Below are 18,128 nucleotides of genomic sequence, written 5' to 3'. Positions count from 1 at the left end.
AGGAAGCGCCGCCCGGCAGTGGGGCGGGGGAGCGGCGGGGGGGGGGGGGTGGCGCGGCGGGGCCGCACGTGCAGGCGGAGGAATGCGGCGGGGCCGGCCCGGGGCGGGGCGGGGAGCGGCGGCGGCTCGGCCATGGGGCGCCCGGTGCTGCTCGCCGCCGCCGCGCTGCTGCTGCCGTGGGTCGGGGCCGCCGTCACCCGCTTCCGGGTCTCCGCCAACTTCGTGAGCGCCGGGGAGGTGGGGGGGACCGGGCGGGGGGCGGGCGGCGCCAGGCTCACCCCCGTCTCTTTGCTTGCAGGAGTGCCGGGCCACCGGTGAGTAGCGGCGGGGCCGGGCGGCGAGCGCGGGGCTCCCGGGCTCTGCAGGGTACGGCGGGATGGCAGGGCTCTCGCCGCTGCTGGGTCCTGGAGGGCGGGAGGGGTCACCCGATCACCGGGGCTCTTCTCCCTTCCGAGGGCTCCCGGTCCCCGAGGGCTCCCGGTCCGCGGGGCTCTTTCCCCCTTCCCGAGGGCTCCCGGTCCGCGGGGCTCTTCCCCCCTTCCCGAGGGCTCCCGGTCCGCGGGGCTCTTCCCCCCTTCCCGAGGGCTGCCGGTCCCCGGGGTTCCCCCCCTTCCGATGTCCGCCGGAGCTCCGGCAGGCGGAACCCCCGGCGCACGGCCGCCCCTCTGCTCTCCCCCGGCAGCCGACAGCACGCTGAGCCGCCCCCGCTGCCGCCGCCCGGCCCGGCCCGGGCCCCCGCTGGAGCCACCCGCCCTGGCGCTGAGCGGGGCCCGCCTGTGCCTGCCCGCGCAGCCGTGCCGGCCCTGCCTGCGGGTGCGCCTGGCACTCCCCGCCGCAGGTACGGGCCGGGGCGGGGGGACCGGGCACCCCCGGGCGTGGGGGAACGCCTCGCCCTCCCACCCGTGTCAGCATCCCACGCTGGTTTCTCGCAGAGCTCAGCGGTGTCCGTGGGCTGCAGCTCAACTTCCTGGAGCTGGGCTCCAACCGGGCGGGCTGGCTGCAGGTGTGGCGGCGGCACCGGGCACCGCGCAGCTCACCGGTGAGTCTGGGGTGGACCGCGGGCTGGGCACGGGGGTTGTGGGTGTCCCACTGACCCCCTGCTCCCCACAGTGGCAGGTGCAGTTCGACTGCTTCCCGGCGGAGAGTGGGCAGCAGGTCCTGGTGTCCCTGCGCACCATCCCTGACCGAGGTTTGGCCCTCAGCCGTCGCCGTCTGGTCACTGCTGAGCTGCCCGGTGAGGCTGGGAGGGACCCCGGGGATGTCCGGGGGGGACACCGGCGCTGGCTGACCCCTGCCTGCTCTGCAGGGCCTGTCTTCAACCATGCCTGGGTCCCTGAGGCACGGGCCATCGAGGTGTGGGTGCCCGAAGGCCCTGCCCTGATGGTGCGGCTGTGCCACCAGCTGGCCCTGGAGTGCGAGGAGCTGCCCCGGCCCTTCCACCAGCAGGTAATGGCTCCGGTTTCCCCCCAACTCCCATCCCGGGCTGGGGGCCATGCTCCCTGCCAGCTGATGCTGCCTCTGTGCCTGCAGGTGCTGGTGCTGGGGGGCAGCCGCGTCTCGCTGCCGTATGAGTTCCTGGTGCCCTGCCTGTGTATCGAGGTGCGTCGTCCTCCCCTGTGACTGCTGGGCCCCTGTCTTTTCCCCTGCAGTGAGGGCAGGCAGGATGGGTGGGCGCACACCCCACCGTGACTGCCCCACTCTGCTCCCCTAGGCCTCTTACCCACACCACGACAGCCCACGCAGCAAGCGCTGCCCCTTCCGTGACCAGCCAGCCGCCTGTGAGTGCCCGCGGGCAAGGGAGCCAGGTCCCAGGGGTCCCCCAGCTGGGCCCCCAGCCCTGCTGACTGGTGTCCTGCAGATGGCCCCGAGCTGTGGTCCTCAGTGCGCTTCCACGACTACAGTGCCAGCAGCAAGGACCAGATGGCGATGGTGCTGAGCACCAGCTGCCCCCTACACCCGCGGGCCACCCTGTGCTGGAGAGATGTGGCGGCTGAGACTGCGCCCTGCCATGACATCCCCAACTCCACAGCCAGTGAGGAGGAGCAGGTGAAGGGTCCCAGTCCTGAGGTGCCACTGGGTGCAGGGCCATGTCCCTGCCTGTGGCATCGGCTGGACCCCAGGTCCCCCAAGGGTGGCGGGTGGGTGCTGGGGTGCCCGTGGGCTGTGTGGGTCAGGGACAGTGACATGCTCTCTGCTCATTCCAGGCATATACACTGGACAAGGTGGATGTACACCCCCAGCTCTGCTTCCGGGTAAGCCTCCAGGGGTGGGTGGGCACTGTCTGGGAAGGGGATGGGGGGCAGCTATGGGCGATGGTGGCTCACCCACCCCCTCTGCTGATCCCCGCTCCCCCCAGTTCTCCTACAGGAACAGCAGCCATGTAGAGTGTCCCCACCAGCCAGGTGAGCCCTGTGAGCTGGGGCACCCCTGGGCTGACCACAGCTCTGCCCTGAGGACCCTTGCACCCCTTGTCCCCTTGGGCATCCTTCAAACCTGCCCCTCCCCCTCTCTGGTGACTGCAGAGACCGCCTGGAACGTTTCAGTGAGCATTTGGGGGCTGCAGTTGCGCCTGCACCTCACCTCCAGCATCCCCACAGCCTTCAGCGCAGCCCTCTGCCAGCGCCGGAGTGGGCAGTGTGAGGCTGAGGCCCCACTCTACACCGTCACACAGGTGAGCAGCACAGGGCTGGGGGCAACATGGGGGGCACCCACGCGTGGTGACTCTGTCCTTGTGCTTTGCAGCCGGAGGGCTCTGCCCCGGGGGAGCTGGCACTGCTGCTGCCAGTGCAGGTCCTGGGCAGCTGCGTGCTGGTAAGGTGACCTCTGTGCTGGCACCAGCACTTGCATGGCTGGGGGGGACACCCCAACATGGCCCCCCCTCACTTAACCCCTTCCCCAGGTGTGGCGCTCAGATGTGCGCTTTGCTCGGAAGCAGCTGCTCTGTCCTGATGGTGAGTGGAGGTCTGGGGGGGCATGGCGGGTGGAGGTGGCGGACAGAGACCCACCCCTCACTGCCCCTCTCCCAGTCTCCCGCAGGCACTTTGGGCTGCTGGGCCTGGCACTGGTGCTGGGGCTGGTGGTGACTGTGCTGCTTCTCAACTGCCGCAGCACCTGGAGGCCGGCTGATGGTGAGGGGCACCCCAGGGGGCTGTGGGACCAGTGGGAAGTGGGCATGGTGGCCTCGGGGCTGGGGTGCCAGCTCCCCGGCTCGTGCAGCGGATGCTTGGATGCCCTTGGGGGATGCCAGGATGTCCCTAGGGAGTGCCAGGGGGGCTCGGGGCAGGGCTGTCACTGCTGTCCCCTCCATCCCGCAGGTGGCCTGGGCGGGCGCCCCGTGCTGCTGCTGTACTCCCCGGACTCGGAGGAGCACCTTGGCCTGGTGTGCGCACTGGCCGAGCGCCTGCGTGCGGGGCTGGGCTGCGACGTGCACCTGGACCTGTGGGAAGCAGGTGGCTTGGGGCAGGCAGGCACCCTGCCATGGCTCTACGCCCAGCGGGGCCGCGTGGGCCGCCAGCATGGCACTGTCCTCCTTCTCTGGAGCCGGGGCAGTGCCCGGCTTTTCCGCCGGTGGCGGGTCGGGGCAGCCGGTGGGACCGCTGGCGATGCCCACGACATCTTCGGGGCGGCCATGGCCTGCCTGCACGGGGAGCTGGGGGTGGCGGGACATGGTGGCGGGTGGGTGCTGGCCTACTTCAGCCATCTCTGCAGCCCCCGCGATGTCCCCAGGCCACTCCGACCCCTGCCCACCTACCGCCTGCCCCGGCAGCTGCCTGGGCTGCTGGGTGCCCTGCGGGGCAGCCCCCCGGTTCCCCGCCGCTGGGGCAGAGCAGGGGGGCTCCTGCACCGGCTGCTGGAGGAGGGGGCTGGGGAGGGCACCCCCCCAGCTCGACCCTCCGGGGTGGCAGCTGGCACCTGAGTGCCCATGCTGGGGCTGAGCTGGGTGTTGCTGCGGGGCCAGTGGGGCTGGGCATGGCCCCCCGGTGAGGGCGGGGGTCCTGTAGCGGAGGTGTAGGGCTTGGCCAGGTGCCAGCCGCGGTGGCAGGAGGGGTGCCCGGGGGTGCCGCACGGTGGGGCCCCAGCAGGGCTGGCCCCAGCCGTGGGATGTGCTGCCGGGGCCGGGAGCGGACGTGCTGTCCCCGGGCCGGGGGCAGCTTTATTTCCACACAGGAACCTCTTCCAGTGGAGAGCCGGGACCCCGGGAAGCCCCTTGGGATGCCGCAGCCGGGCGAGGGGCCGGCTGGAAGGAGCTGAGCGGTGGTGGAGGGGAGGTCCCTGCCCTGCCCGGAGCGAGGGGGGCTGGGGCGGCCGGGCACAGCATGGCCCTGCCCCTTGCTGCCTCTGGCCGCAGGACCCGGGCCGGGCTGGGAGCAATAAAGGTTCCGTTTCACCCTGCCCCGCCGTCTGTGTGCTGTGCGGGGCTCGGCTGGTGCCCTGCTGCGGGTGGCGGCCGCCCGGCGGCCCCGTGCGGGACGGCGGCCCCGAGGACGGGGCGTCCGAGGACGGGGCGGGCAGGGCTCACCCTTGTCCCGGCATCGAGCCCCACCCCCGGCTCCCCGCGGCCGGGCCGGGCCGGTCCGGTCACCGTGTCCGCACCGCGGGGCAGCCCCGAGCCCTCTCGGCAGCGCCGAGGCAGGGGCCGCCCGCGGGGCCGGTGCGGGAGCGGGGAGGCCCCACCCCGGGGCGGTCGGTGCCGCGCTAGGACCCGGGTGTCCGGGATCGGAGCAGGAAGCGGGAGCTGGCGGCGGCGGCGGGGCCCGCGGAGCCGGGAGCGGGAGCGTCGGGAGTGGCCGGCGTGGGGCCGGGGCACCCCACGGCCCCGGCCCCGCCATGCGTGCCCTAGGGCGGCTGCTGCTGCTGCTGCTGGTGGTGGCCGGGGTGGCGGGTGAGCGCGGGGCCCCCCACGACGCCCTGGCTTGCTCCCAGGTGGGTTTGGTGTTGCGGGCACGTGGGCCACCGGGTCCCCTGACACCGCCACCGGCCTCACCCCCGCCTCGTCCCAGGGCCTCGCCTGCCGCCTTCTGGGTAAGTGCCCCCGCCACTGCCACGGACCCCGGCCCGCCCGGGGCATGGGGCCCCCATCCACCATCCATCTCCCCCCCCCCCCCACCAGACACCGACGTGCTGTGCGGGACGGAGCCACCAGGGCCCGGGCATGGGCTGTCCCTGTCTGGGCTGCGGCTGGAGCCAGCGCTGCGCTGTGCCGGGCCCACGGCCTGCTCACCCTGCCTGGAGGCACGCCTGCGCCTGGCCCTGCCACCTGGCTCCAGCGGCCAGCCCCGCCGCCCCTCGCCGTCTGGCATCCCCCGGGCACAGGATGGTGGCGAGGGGGGACAGTGGTCACCGGTGGATGGGGCCGCCTCATCCCAGCCCAACATCACTGCGCTGCTGCTGCTCTCCGGACACACGTACACTTCCTCCCGCTGTGTGGCCGTGGAGGTCCAGGCACCCCTGGCACCCTCACTGCCTGGCCGACCCCTGGTACATAGATGTGGGGTGTCAGGGAAGGGTGTCCCTGGCACCAGCAGTCTCCATGGACTGCGGTACTTGGGGATGTGGGTGCTGGCACCAGCACATCTCCATGGCGCGGTGGTCCTGTTCCCCGTGCCCCAGGGAGATGGGTGCTGGCAGTGCTGGTGCCTTGCCACAGCGCAGTGGTGGTTTTCCTGCCCAGGGCTGGGTGACCTTCCGGTGCTTCGAGGCGCCGCTGGGCTCCGAGCTCCACGTCACAGCGTACACCAATTCGCACGGCCGCCAGAGGCTGAGCCAGTGGCAGCGGGTGCCAGGTGAGCCCCCGGCATGCAGCGCCGCAGCAGCCACATCCCCCTGCGTTCACTGACCCCCTGTCCCCACAGACTGCTCGTGGCCTAAGGCACAGGCTGCCGTCCCCCAGTGCCAAGGTAGGTGCTGGTGTTCCCCAGCTGTGGCCGTGCCAGGGTCCCCCCACCTTGGCGCATGTCCGCGGGGCAGAGCTGGGCAGTGGATGCCAGGGGAGAGGGTGGCCCCCAGGGGCCATGGCCTGTGCTGCCATGCTGGGTACCCTGAGCCACCTCCGGCGCAGTGCCTAGGCTGCGCATCTCCCCGGGGCCGAAGGAAGTGGTCGTGGAGGTGCAGGGGGCCGCTGTGGGGCACAGCTACACCCTCCGGCTCTACCACAACCAGAGCCACAGCACCAGTGGGCCAGGGCGTGCAGTGACCGCAGTGAGTATGAACCACTTTCCCGACCTCCCACCCTGGCCAGGCTCTGGCCACTGCCCCCCCCCCCCCCGCCCCCCTCCCCGAGAAGCCATGTCTGTGTTACAGGCAGGGGGCTGGGAGAGGGTCCCCTGGGAGCGGGTACCTCTGAGCTGGGTGACCCTGCCAAGGGGCAATTTGCCACGGGGTGACCCACATCTGGTTGCCGGTGACAGAGCAGCCCCATGAACTACAGCCTGCCAGCCGAGGAGGTGCTGCCCTGCCTCTGCCTGCAGGTGGGTGCCCAGCCAGACACCATGGGGGTGGCAGGACTGCTGCCAAAGCAGAGGGGCTCTGGGCACTGTGTGTCCCCCTCTGGCATTGCCAAGGGGCTAGCTGGGTCACAGTCACAGCATGGACACCCCAAATCCTTCTTCTTCTCTCTCTTCCTCCCCACCAGGTCTGGCCAGAGACACAGGACTCACTGCGGGCCACCCTGTGCCCCTTCTCCCACGGTACCCATGCTGTGGGGCTGGGGTGGGCTGGGGCATGGGGTCGCTGGGACACAAGCGGACCCAAGGGGACACCACATAGGGTGACACCCCCTCTCCTGGTGCCACTGCAGACACTGAGGCCTGGGAGCGGCTGTGGGCACGCAGCCAGCTGGTCCTGCATGCTGTGGGGCAGGTGCTGACCTGCTCCCTCTCGGCGCCCTGCGACCTCCCGGCCGAGCTGGTGCCCTGTTGGCAACTGGTGCCCGCCGGGCCCTGCCAAGCCTTGCCTGGCTTGCAGCAGCCCAACGTGGGGCAGGTGAGTGGGGGCTCCGTGGGGTGCCAGAAGCATAGGGGGGATGTGAGTGGCACTGATGGAGCATCACTTCTGCCCACAGGGACCCCAGGACTTTGGAGGGCTGCGGCCGCACCCCAACCTCTGTGTGCAGGTAGGACACCCCTCTGCCCCGTGGCTGCCCCATGGGCAGACCCAGGCACTGTTAATCCACTCTTTGGGGCAGGTGTGGAGCAGTGGACAGGTCCAGCTGATCCAGTGCCTGAGGGACCGTGAGTACTGCTGGGGTGGGAGGGCAGGGGTAGCCTGAGGGTCTGGCTGGGGGGGGTGAGCCCTCCCTGGCCTCCCCTTGCCACCCTACAGCCCCCTGATACATCCGTAGGAGCGCTGCCTGGCCGCCCTGATGACCTCCTGCTGCTGGAGCCTGGTGGGAACACCTCGCTGTGTGTCCTGGAGCAGGGCGCCTGCACGCCCCTCGCCAGCTTCACCAGCACGGTAAGGAACAGGGAGCCTCGTGTCCTGGTGGCAGCAGCACTGGCGGCACAGCTGGCTCACCCCCTGCCGATGTTGCAGGGAGCGGGACACCCTGGTCTGCTGGAGCGGGAGCTGCAGCGGGACGTGGCGGCTGGGCAGTGCAGGCAGGTCAGTGCGGGCAGCCAGCGGGCAGCGGGCAAGGACCAGGCAGTGTGTGACATGCCCCCATGCCCACAGATCTGGCACAGCAAGAACAGCACCGGGGTCGTGCTCTGGGCCTGTCCCCTGCACAAGTGTGAGTGTCCCCAGCTGTGCCTGGAGAGAGGGGGGCTGGTGTGGGGCTGAGGGCGAGCACCCACCCCCTGGAGCCACTGGGCAGGCGCCGGGGGGGGGGGCCTTGGTGGACACTGACCCCAACCTGGCAGACCTGCGTGCCCGCTGGGCCCTGGCGTGGATGGGGGTGCTGCTGGGAGCCGCCTGCCTCCTGCTCCTGCTCCTGCTGAAGAAAGAAGATGTGAAAGGTGAGCAGACCCCACCTGGGGGCTGTGCCCAGTGGGACATCCCCCCCAGGAGCCCACCTCACTGCCTCTCCTCCCTGCAGGCTGGCTGAAGTCCCTGAGGGCTGGCTATGGCTCTGAGGGTGAGTGTGAGGCAAGCCTGGGGTCTGGGGGCGCAGGGATGTCCATGCCTTCCCCACAAGGGTCAGTCCCACATCAGGGCTGGTCCCTGCTTGCTTCCTACATGGTGGCTGCCCCACAGGGTGGGTAGGGATGTAGGGGGACAGAGCAGAGGGTGGGAATCTTACTGGGGAGGATCCCAACCCACCTCACCCCTGGCTGTCCCTTCGGGTGGGTAAGGGGGTGGAGGGGCGAGCAGGGGGTGAGTCCGGCATCAGTGTTTGTCTGGGCCTGCTTCCCACCGTGGCTGTTCCTTAGCTGGGGCACAAGGGGTGCTGCAGTGGTTGGGAGACAGAGCCAGTGGGTGGCCCCCACTTCGTGGGCTGCCGCCCCAGCCTGCCTCCCACCATGGCTGCTCCATAGGGTGGGTACAGGGTGCCCAGGGGCGTTTGGGCACTGACAATGCCCCCCAGGCCCGCTGCAAGGCCGGCGGGCGCTGCTGGTGCACGCAGTGGAGCCGGCAGCAGAGCGGGCAGCGTGTGCTTTGATGGCAGCCCTGCGCCCACTGGGGCTGGCAGTGGTGGCAGCACCGGGAGGTGGCAGCGGGGGTAGCGACGTGGGGGCCACTGCCCTGGTTGCACGCCCAGCACCACCGGGCCCTGTGTGACGGTGACACCATCATACTCCTCCTCACCCCGGCGGCTGTGGCTGCCACACACGAGTGGGATGCCAGGGCCGGGGCCAGTGGCCCCAGCCCCGGTCCCAGCCATGGTGCCGGCCCCGATGAAGCCCCCACTGTCGCGCCCTGCGAGGTGTTCGCAGCAGCTCTGTCCTGCGCCATGCCAGCACTGGTGGTGGGCAGTGGGCACTATGTGGTGGCCCGGCTGGAGGCCTCGGTGCCGGTGGTGCCGCCAGCGCTGCAGACAGCCCCTGCCTTTGCACTGCCCAGCGAGACGGAGGCTTTCCTGCGGGCGCTGGCGGGACCACGGCAACGGCGGGGCTGGTGGCCAGAGCCATACGTGGTGGCGGTGGCCGAGGGGCTGCAGCGGGCAGTGGGGGAATAAAGTGATGGTGCCTTTGCTGAGCATGAGTCCAGTCCCTGGCGGGCAGGGATGGGGGTGGACTGGGGAGCAGTGATGGGGAGGTAAGTGGGGGGCGTGCAGGCAGGAAGGTGGGTCTGGGCTGGTTGCGGGGTGAGGAGGAACTGGGCCAGTTTGGGGGGCTGTGAGATGGAGCTGGACCAGTTCAGGGGGGATTAGAGGGAACTGGGTTGGTTTGGGGGCGAACTGGGCCAGTTTGGGGGGCGGTGTGAGAGGGAACTGGACCATTTTGGGTGGGATGAGGGGGAACTGGGCCAGTTCAGGGAGAGTGTGAGAGGGCACTAGATCAGTTTGGGGGGATCTGGAGAAGAACTGGACCAGTTCAGGGGATCTGGGGGGAAACCGGACCAGTCTGGGGGGGATGAGCAGGAACTGGGCCAGTTTGAGGGGAACTGGGCCAGTGTAGCCGGAGGGGGAAAGTGACCTGGAGTGTTTGGCTGGGAGGGTGATGGGGAGCAGCTGAGCCGCGTCGGGCCTCGCCCAGACCAGGCGGTAGCGGGGCTGGTGCGCCCCGTGGAGCCGCTCCCGCTGCGTGCGGGGGCACCCAGCACAGCCCACCCGCACTCCCTCCTACGACTGCCCTTGGCCTCGGCCCCTTTAAGACGCGGGGAGGCGGGGCGCGGCGGGCGGCGCGGGTTGGCTGGGAGCGGGGGCAGCCAGCGGCGGGCCCGCGGCCATTGGCGGGGGCGGCGGGCGCTGAGTCAGCGGGCACCGCCCACGTGGTGCCGGAGGGGCGGGGCGGGGCGGGCGGAGGGAGGATGGGGCCGCGGCGGCGCCCGGCGGCCGCGCTGCTGCCGGCCCGGCGGGGGGGGGCCCTGCTGGGGGCTGCCCTCCTCGGGGGGGCCCTGCTGGCGGTCGCCTGCGCCCACCCGGACCCCGACCCGGAGTGGGACGGGGCCGAGCCGTGCCGAGCCTGCCGCGGCCTCGCCGACAGCTTCAGCAGGGTGCGGGGCGAGGGGGCCGGGGGGCGGGGGCTGCGCATCACGGGGGGACATGTGGGGGGTGGCGGGCCCGTGGGGTGTATGGATGACAGCCCCTGCTGTGGGGGGAGGCGGGGACCAGTGGGGTGGGGAGGGGCCCAGGGGTGACAGGTGGGGGGGGTCCGACCTGCAGTGCCGAGGTGGCCCAGCGCAGGGTGACAGTTTGGGGGGTGATGGGTGAGCAGGGACAAAGGGGGTGCTGGGTGGGGTGTCGTGGCTGGGTGGGGGCACAGGCCAGGGGAGCAAGGAGGCGACAGGGGCCCGGGAAAGGGGGTGGCCTGTGCAGGCCGATGGCGAGGGGAGGGCACTCAGAGCATCCCTAGGGAGGGGAGGGGAGGGGTCCCCGGGGCGGGGAGAAGCTGGGCTCTGGGGTGGCAGGTCCCTGGGGGGACTCGCCCCTGGCTGGAGGAGGGTGGCACAGTCTGGGGGGTCCCTATGGGGAGGGGGTGTTATCGGGGGGGGGTCCCACGCCTGCACTGCCCCCCCCCCGCCATGTGCCCAGGGCCTGGAGCGGACGGAGCACGAGGGTTTTGGTGGGGGCAACACCGCCTGGGAGGAGGAGAAGCTGGCCAAGTACCAGCACAGGTGGGTGCTCCCAAGCTGGTTCAGGAGGTGGGGTGCCTGTGGGGGCCCAGCTGCCCCCGGGTGACATGTCCCCATGCTGACCCCTCTATCCCTGCAGCGAGACCCGTCTGCTGGAGGTGCTGGAGGGCGTCTGCGCCCCCTCAGACTTCACCTGCCACCAGCTGCTGGAGCGGAGCGAGGAGCACGTGGAGCGGTGGTGGTTCCATGAGTGAGTCTGGGGACGGAGACGTGATGGGACAGGGGGTTGGCAGGGGGCTGAGCACTGTGTCCCCCCCGCTTCCCAGGCGGCAGCAGCACCCCGACTTCTTCCAATGGCTGTGCATGGACCAGCTGGCACTCTGCTGCCCACCCGGCCACCTACGGCCCTGACTGCAGGCGTGAGTAGCTGTGGCATGAGCCGGGTGCTGGCGGCACTGCCCGGGCTGGATGGGCCCCCCCAGCATGCTGCCCCCTGCCCCAGCTGCCAGCCGGCTGATCTCTCCCCATGCAGCCTGTGCCGGTGGGCCCCGGCAGCCCTGCAGCGGCAATGGACGATGTGATGGTGATGGCACACGCCGTGGCACTGGTCTTTGCGTCTGCAGCCCAGGCTATGGTGGCCCCTTCTGTGCCGAGTGTGGTGACGGCTACTACGAGGCCTCACGGAACAAGAGCCACCTCATATGTGCCGGTAGGTGGGAGTCCAGCCTGGCGGGGGGGGGGGGGGCTGTGCTGCCGGGGGTCCGGCCCGGTGCTGCCCTGGTGCAGGCAGCTCCCCCCTGCCTGTGCCCACACCTGCTCTGCCTTGCCCCCAGAGTGCTACCGGGCCTGTGGGCGCTGCACGGGGCCGGAGGACTCCAGCTGCCTTCGCTGCAAGAGGGGCTGGGTGCTGCACGAGCACCGCTGCATCGGTGAGCGCCACAGTGGGCGAGCTCAGGGCTGCGGGGAACTGTGTCCCAGGAGCTGGGGCTCAACAGGGCCGCCCCCCCGCTTCCCCCCCAGACATCGACGAGTGTGGCACAGAGATGGCGCACTGCCGAGCTAACCAGTTCTGCGTCAACACGGAAGGCTCCTACGAGTGCCGAGGTCAGGGGGAGGTGGGGGGGGGGGTTCTGCATGGGTGGCTCCCCCGGCTTGGGGCCATCCCCCATGGCCTGGGCTGCTGCCGGCTGGGGTGGGAGGGGGCTCCGGCAGCGACCCCGGCTCCTCTCCCCACGACAGACTGCTCCACGGCTTGCATTGGCTGCATGGGCGCTGGGCCGGCTCGCTGCAAGAAATGCAATAAGGGCTATTGGCGAGATGGAGCCAAGTGCCTGGGTGAGTGCATCCCGCGAGCTGGGGGGGCAGCTCTGCCCCCTCCTCCTGCCTGAGCCCTGCCTCCCCCCTAGATGTGGATGAGTGTGCCAGCGCCGAGGAGCCGGTGTGTACAGGAGTGCAGGAGGTGTGCGAGAACACAGAGGGCAGCTACCGCTGCGTCTGTGCCCGTGGCCATGTCCGCCGGGATGGGCAGTGCGTGGAGGACAAGCCCCCCGGTATGGCCTGACACAGCGGGGGGTGGCAAGGGGCTCTGCCCACTCAGCTGTGCCCCCCCACGAGCATTGTCCTTGCAGATGCCCCAGAGAAGGGCTTCTTTGATGACGTGACAGAGGATGAGGTGGTGGTGCTGCAGCAGATGTTCTTTGGCGTGATGATTTGCGCCCTCGCCACACTGGCTGCCAAGGGTGACATGGTCTTCACCGCCATCTTCATTGGCGCTGTGGCTGCCATGGCCGGCTACTGGCTCTCTGACCGCAGCGACCGTGTCCTCGATGGCTTCATGAAGGGCAGATAGCTCTGGGGCTGCGGCCTGCGGGCTGGGGGGGCAGGTTCAGCCTGTGGTGCGGGGGGCCCCCCCAGCAGGTGCTGGCTGCCAAGACCAGTTCCTGCACGCAGTGCTGTGCCCTGCATGTGTCCCCCAGCCCCTCATTAGCGTAGGGTTCCACCCCCCGCTGCAGAATGAGCTGGGGCTCCCTGATCCCCGGGGGCTCCCACACAGCCACCTCCAGCCTGAGCGGTGGTGCCAGGCAGTGTGGCACTGGGGGGGAGGGGCACAGCATGCTGCCCCCAGCCCCTCGTGCTCTGGAGGAGAGGCCTGGCACTATGGCAGGTGGGAGGGCACGGGGGCAGGTTGGGGTGCTCTGGCACCACCGGGTGCTGGGGCGGGGATGCTGGCAGAGCTTGGCCGTGCTGCCTGTCAGGTGAGTGTCCCCAGGCTGCTGGTCCTGTGGGACCTTGTGTCTCCCCCCCATGAGACTGTTCCCAATGGGGCAGCGGGGGACAGGTCTCCCCCCACCCGAAGCCGAGAGGCTGGGAGAGCTGCCCCTGTCCCCCTGACCTCTCCTCCCCATGTTCCCTGGGCAGAGCCCATCTCTCCCCTCCCAGGCTGGCGGGGCCGGGGCTCCCACAGGGCAGGGGGTCAGGGCCCCCCCACTGCTCGTGGGGTGCCATGCCGGCGGGGGGGCCCTGCCGGATGCATGAGCGTGGCCGTTTCATTTGTTCCGTGGTTTGTCCGTCGGGGTGTGCTCATCTGTACGTGTGTCCATATCTCAGGAAATAAAGCTCTGCACACCCAGCTCGGCTACTTGCAGGGGGTGCTGGGGGTGCTGCCGCCCGCCGCTGCCACTGCACACCAACGGGGCCATTTCCTCCCCACATAAACTTTTTATTTCTCTGGTTTGGCACAAATGGAGCTGGCCCCTCCTGCCCGGCCCCCCAGGGGTGCAGAATTGGACCCCCACACTGGGCTCGTCCCCCTGCACCCCCCAGTCTCTGCCCATCCTCACGTTGCCCCAGCTCAGAGCTCGATGGTGTCGCTGGAGAGGCTGCGGGCGTCCACCGGTGCCTTGCCAAGGGCCGGGAAGCTGCGGGGGCCCTCACGCTCCCAGCTGGGGGGTCCGGCGGGCACCAGGAGGGGGGCCCGGCTGGGTGCCTCGTCCAGGGGCAGGCTGTCAGGTGAGGAGAGCCCGTGGTGCCAGGGGTTCCAGCTGATCTTCAGCGAGCTGCTCTCCAGCGAGCTGGCCGAGGCGGGGTGACGGTGATGGTGACGGTGCCGGGGGGCTGCCGGGGGCCAGGCAGCTCTGTCAGTGAGCTGCACCGCACCATGTGCCCCAAGCCGGGGCTCTCAGCGGGGGCCAGGGAACTGTGGAGCGAGGTGCCGGAGCCACGGCGGGGCCGGCCAAAGAGGCTGTCGTGCAGGAGGTGCCGGCGGCAGAGCGCCTGGTCGATGCTGCGGCGCAGGTCGATGGGGGACGGCGGGCGGAAGGCCAGCTCCCCCAGTGAGGGGGACGAGCCCTGCTCAAAGGTGGTGCAGGAGCGGGCGGCCAGCACGTTGGGGCACTTGGGGCTGAGCCCTGGCATCCCGGCAGAAGCTGCCCAGGCCTCATTGCTGTCCTTGAGCGCCCGCAGGGGCAGCTGCTCCGCCGGGTTGCGAATGAGGTTCTTGGAGATGTCGTTGGCCGGTGCCCGCTCCAGGCTGGTGCCGCCAGTGCTGCCGGTGCTGCCAGCGGCCCAGTCGTAGCAGTTGTTGGGGTACTCGGGCGCCTCAGCTTTGCGGCCGGCACAGAAGTACCGCAGCACCTTGGCCCAGCAGGAATGGCTGGTGGGGCTCCGGTGGCAGCACTGGCAGCACAGCGGCTCGGCGGCGGCCATCAGCAGTGCCAGCGCCGTGCCCAGCTCGCCGACCCGCAGCCAGAGCTGTGCCACCCAGCCGGGCCGGGAGAAGCGCCCGGGGGGCCCCAGGACCTCTCGCAGCCACAGGGTGCTGTAGAGCTGCAGCCCGCAGACTGGCAGCCCTGCCACCGCCGCCGCCAGCAGTGCCAGGGCCCCCTGCCGTGGCCCCGGCCTCCCGCTGCCCCCCAGCCCCTCCTGGGGTACCCGCAGCACCTGCCAGCATCCCCAGAGCCCCGCCAGCAGCAGCAGGGCCCCAGCCCCACAGCCCAGCACCTGCAGCCCCAACCCGGTGGTGGGGCCCAGCCAGGGTGGGAGCAGGTCGGCGGTCCCCAGCACCGCGCTCTGCAGCGCAGCTGCAGCCCCCAGTGCCGGCAGCCCCCGGAGCTGGGCTGGCAGCAGCTGGAGCTGGGTCAGGCGCTGGAGCTGCTGGAGCAGGAGGGCGAAGGTGCCGAGCAGCAGGGCAAAGGGGACCGTGCTGAGCAGCAGCAGGGCTCGAGGGGGCAGACGGCCCCGTGCCCCGTAGGGGTCCAGCAGCAGGAAGGTGGCCCGCAGCAGGCAGACAGCCAGCAGCAGCCCATGAGCCCCTAAAATGTGGGGCAGGTGGGGGGGACGCAGGGCAGCTGCCCCCACCAGCCCAGCCAGGCAGCCCAGTGCCAGCAGCAGGAAGATGGCGGCCACCCCGTAGACATGCGCCTCCCAGGCAAAGCCCAGCTGGCGCCGCAGCTCAGCCCAGCGCAGCCCCGTCCCGTTGGCCCCCGGTACCGGGGGAGTGTGGCTGGGCTGCGGCTGTGGTGTGGATGGATGCTGGGGTGCTGGCTGTGGCGTCGCCCCTGCCCGTCGCCATGTGGCTGAGGGGGCCACGGTGCCATGGGCAGGGGGCTGTGTCCCCAGGGTGTCTGTGGGCAGGAAGGAGCGAGATGGTCAGTGGGGAGTGGGGGGGCTTGGTAGCACCCAGCTCCTGCCTGCACCTCCCCCCCTCCCGACTGGGGTGCAGCAGCTGCAGCAGCCCAGCACCGCAGAGGGGATGCCCCTTGCTGGCCAGAGCTGTGCCCACCGGCACCTCCCAGGGGTCTCTGTCAGGACGCACAGTGCAGGGGGTGGCACGGCCCCAGTCACGTCCCTGACCCCCAGGGAAGCCCTCTCCCGCCTGGCACTTAGCACTAATCCCTGCGGGCAGGAGTAGATTAGGGCTGTCGCCGGGCACAATCCTGATTGAAGGTGTCACTGCGTCCCAGCTGGGTGGCCCAAGATAGCTGCCATCCCCCATGCCAGCCCTGACGCCCCAGGGATGGGCTCCCACATCACCTGCAGAACGGATGGGCTCGGACTGCATCACCTGTGTGCCTGGTCCCAGGTGTCCCTGTGGCGGGATGCGCCGTTGGCCATGGGGTGGCCTTGGTGGCATTTGGGGGTGCTCACAGGGCCCACGGCACCCCGGACCCGCTGCGGGGAGCCGACGTCCTCTTCGGGCAGCAGCCCTGTGAGAGAGGGCAGAGCCAGGCGCTGGCACCCTCAGGGGCTTGGTCCCTGCCAAGGGGTCCCCCATGCCCTGCCAGCGCCTACCTGTGCCGGGGGTGCCAGGGGGGGCTGCGCTGGAGGCAGGTGGCAGCACAGGGCTGAGGGCAGCCCCTGGGGCGGGCTGGGGTCCCCACTGCCCCGTTGGCTTGGGATCCGTGCGAGGGGCTGCATTCCCGGGGCTGGCAGTGGCGCGGCTGAGCGGGGCCCTGCGGGTGCTGCGCTGGTGGGCTGGGAGCACCCGGGTCCAGGGCTCAGCCAGCCCCCAGGATGGTGCTTCAGGGGGCAGCCATGGGGCAGAGCTGGGCAGAGCTGGGGACGGGCTGAGGGCCCCCCACAGTCCCCCTCGTCTGCCCACCGGCTGCATGGAGCTGGGGCTGGCATGGGGACCCTGGGCTGGCCCCATGCCCGTGGGGTGTGGGACAGGGACCGTGCCCAGCGGGACCGGCTGGCTGCTGGCTGGGGTGAGCTCTGTACCCTGTGGGAGGCCTGGGACCGCTGTGGGTCCCTCCATCACTGGCTGTCCCCCTGTGTGGGTGTCTGCTGTCGCCATCCCTGGTGCCGGCCTGGAGGTCAGGGCGATGGTGGACATGGTGGGTTGAGGACTGGAGGTGCTGGCTGGCCCGGTGACACTCTGTCTGGCTGGGGTCAGGCCCTGCCCTGCCTGCAGTGGCCCTGGGGAGCCCGGCCCCGTGTCCATGGGCACCTCAGGGCCCGGCGTACCCAGTGCAGAGCTGGGGGGCGGCCAGGTCCCCCCCCGGGGCCTGTCCTGGCCTCCAGCCTCATGTCCTCGCCATGCAACGAGCGGCTCCTCTGCCACGGCCACGGCTGTGCCGCTATCCTGCCAGGCCCCAGTGCCAGCACCTGCCGTGGTGGTTTCTGTCTCCAGGGGGGTCCCGGCAGCATCCCCTGCCTGCAGCGGTGGGGACCAGCGCACAGGGCTGCTGCCCCCCCAGCGCTCGGTCCTGGGGGCCCCGGCGCCGCTCGGCTCCCCCGACGCCTCCCAGGTGGGGGGTGGGCCCGGCCATCGCTGTCCCTGGGCAGGGCGATGCAGGGGGTCCCTGCCCCACTGCAGTGTCCCACCTGGGGACAGTCCCACCGGCAGCATCCCCCGGGCCCTGGTGGGGACCCCGGTGGCCAGGAGCAGCCCCCAGGTGATGAGCCATGCTGCAGCCATGGTGAGCACCCCGCGGCCCTGGGGGGACAGTGGGCTTGGTGAGCCGGGACAGCCACAGCTGCCCACGGGGGGCACATGCCACCGGCCACGGGGCTACTGTGCCCACGGCAACCCGCTGCCCGGGGAGAGAGCCAGCGGCTGGACTGGCCCTGGGCCCTGTTCCCAGCTGTCCCCATCACTGGTGTCCCCGGTGCCAGTGGCCCCATTCCTGGCCTTCCCCTTCCCAGTGTCCCCGGTGCTGGCAGTCCCCACCGCGGTGTCCCTGACCCGGTGCTCCCAGTGCCGCTGGTCCGCGGTGCTTAGTGCTCCCTCCCCCCAGCATCCCCGCTGTCCCCTCCCCGGTGCTCCATCCCTGGTGCCCCCCCCCGGTGTCGGTGCCGCCGGCGGCACCGCTCCGGTGCGCACCGTTCACCTTGGCGCGTCCCCGGCTGCATCCCGGCGGGGATGCCGGGCCCGGCGCGCCCCACCGCCGCCGCACAGGCGGCTCAGCCCCGCCGGCACCGGGGCCAGGGCCGCGGCGCGGAGCCGGGCCGCGGCCAGTGCGGGACCAGAGCGCGGTCGGTGCGGCCGCCGCAGTCCGCGGATCTCGCCTGCAGCGCGCCGGGCCGCCCCCACTGCTCGGTGCTCGGTGCCCGGGCCGCGGTGTGGCCAGCCCCCTCCCGCCGCCCGCTGCAGCCCGGGAGGCCCCGGTGCCGGTGCCGGCCGCAGCCCCCCCGCTGACCTGCCGGTGCCGGGTGCCGGTGCCGTGCGGGTGCGGGCGGGCCGGGCTCTGCGGCGGAGCGGGCGGCGGCGGCAGCCGGTCACGCGCCGCCCCGAGCCGCGGGCACCCGCGCGGGAACCCGCCCGGCACCGGGGGGGGGGGGGGGGGGGGGGGGGGCGCGGGGCGCCCGGGCACGGCTGGGGCCGCCGTGCGGGGCCGGGGCACGGGGACCGGGCGCAGGTGCGGGGCGCGGGGGGCACGGCCCCAGGGGGCTCCGCCGGGGAGAACTCCCGGCGCCGGGTCCCCCGGTGGGGCGGGTCCTGCGGGTCGGTCCCCGCG

At 71.5% G+C, this 18,128-nt stretch overlaps 4 protein-coding genes across 8 annotated transcripts; 3 read left to right on the top strand and 1 right to left on the bottom strand.

The window, feature by feature from the left end:
• The first annotated feature begins 42 nt into the window (after positions 1–42).
• Positions 43–4,392, top strand: IL17RE (interleukin 17 receptor E). Of its 5 annotated transcripts, none has more exons than XM_056333927.1 (16): positions 43–222; positions 299–314; positions 683–838; positions 933–1,039; positions 1,111–1,234; positions 1,307–1,446; positions 1,531–1,599; positions 1,712–1,778; positions 1,859–2,046; positions 2,205–2,252; positions 2,357–2,402; positions 2,523–2,671; positions 2,743–2,811; positions 2,900–2,951; positions 3,027–3,128; positions 3,315–4,392. In XM_056333927.1, exons 1-16 carry the CDS (start codon positions 133–135, stop codon positions 3,914–3,916), a joined length of 2,025 nt encoding a protein of 674 aa, XP_056189902.1. In that variant the 5' UTR covers positions 43–132; the 3' UTR covers positions 3,917–4,392. The 5 variants fall into 5 exon arrangements, with proteins under 5 accessions (XP_056189902.1, XP_056189903.1, XP_056189900.1 ...); XM_056333924.1 differs by having other exon boundaries at positions 58–222; positions 299–366; XM_056333928.1 differs by lacking the exon at positions 683–838.
• Positions 3,923–9,132, top strand: IL17RC (interleukin 17 receptor C). The gene is given in 20 exon segments (XM_056335103.1): positions 3,923–3,940; positions 4,013–4,769; positions 4,772–4,923; positions 5,001–5,022; positions 5,111–5,478; positions 5,672–5,783; positions 5,853–5,897; positions 6,059–6,198; positions 6,408–6,467; positions 6,632–6,686; positions 6,797–6,981; positions 7,061–7,111; positions 7,184–7,229; positions 7,340–7,452; positions 7,531–7,599; positions 7,669–7,726; positions 7,857–7,952; positions 8,033–8,071; positions 8,522–8,652; positions 8,654–9,132. Coding segments are annotated over 20 exon segments (2,976 nt in total). The 3' UTR covers positions 9,113–9,132.
• A 759-nt stretch (positions 9,133–9,891) lies between these two features.
• On the top strand, positions 9,892–13,300 carry CRELD1 (cysteine rich with EGF like domains 1). Its single transcript, XM_056333943.1, is given in 11 exon segments — positions 9,892–10,092; positions 10,631–10,713; positions 10,811–10,921; positions 10,998–11,067; positions 11,069–11,090; positions 11,204–11,380; positions 11,505–11,600; positions 11,692–11,775; positions 11,911–12,006; positions 12,078–12,221; positions 12,300–13,300. Coding segments are annotated over 11 exon segments (1,290 nt in total). The 5' UTR covers positions 9,892–9,906; the 3' UTR covers positions 12,521–13,300.
• A 129-nt stretch (positions 13,301–13,429) lies between these two features.
• PRRT3 (proline rich transmembrane protein 3) lies at positions 13,430–17,906 on the bottom strand. Its single transcript, XM_056333921.1, is given in 6 exon segments — positions 13,430–13,753; positions 13,756–15,293; positions 15,734–15,806; positions 15,808–15,875; positions 15,961–17,107; positions 17,811–17,906. Coding segments are annotated over 5 exon segments (3,039 nt in total). The 5' UTR covers positions 17,090–17,107; positions 17,811–17,906; the 3' UTR covers positions 13,430–13,522.
• Between the last annotated feature and the right edge of the window lie 222 nt (positions 17,907–18,128).

This window comes from Falco biarmicus, chromosome 4 (genome assembly GCF_023638135.1).
Source record: "Falco biarmicus isolate bFalBia1 chromosome 4, bFalBia1.pri, whole genome shotgun sequence".
Taxonomy (NCBI): domain Eukaryota; kingdom Metazoa; phylum Chordata; class Aves; order Falconiformes; family Falconidae; genus Falco; species Falco biarmicus.
Note: the sequence above shows the minus strand (reverse complement) of the source record. Positions and strands in the feature narration are given on the sequence as shown.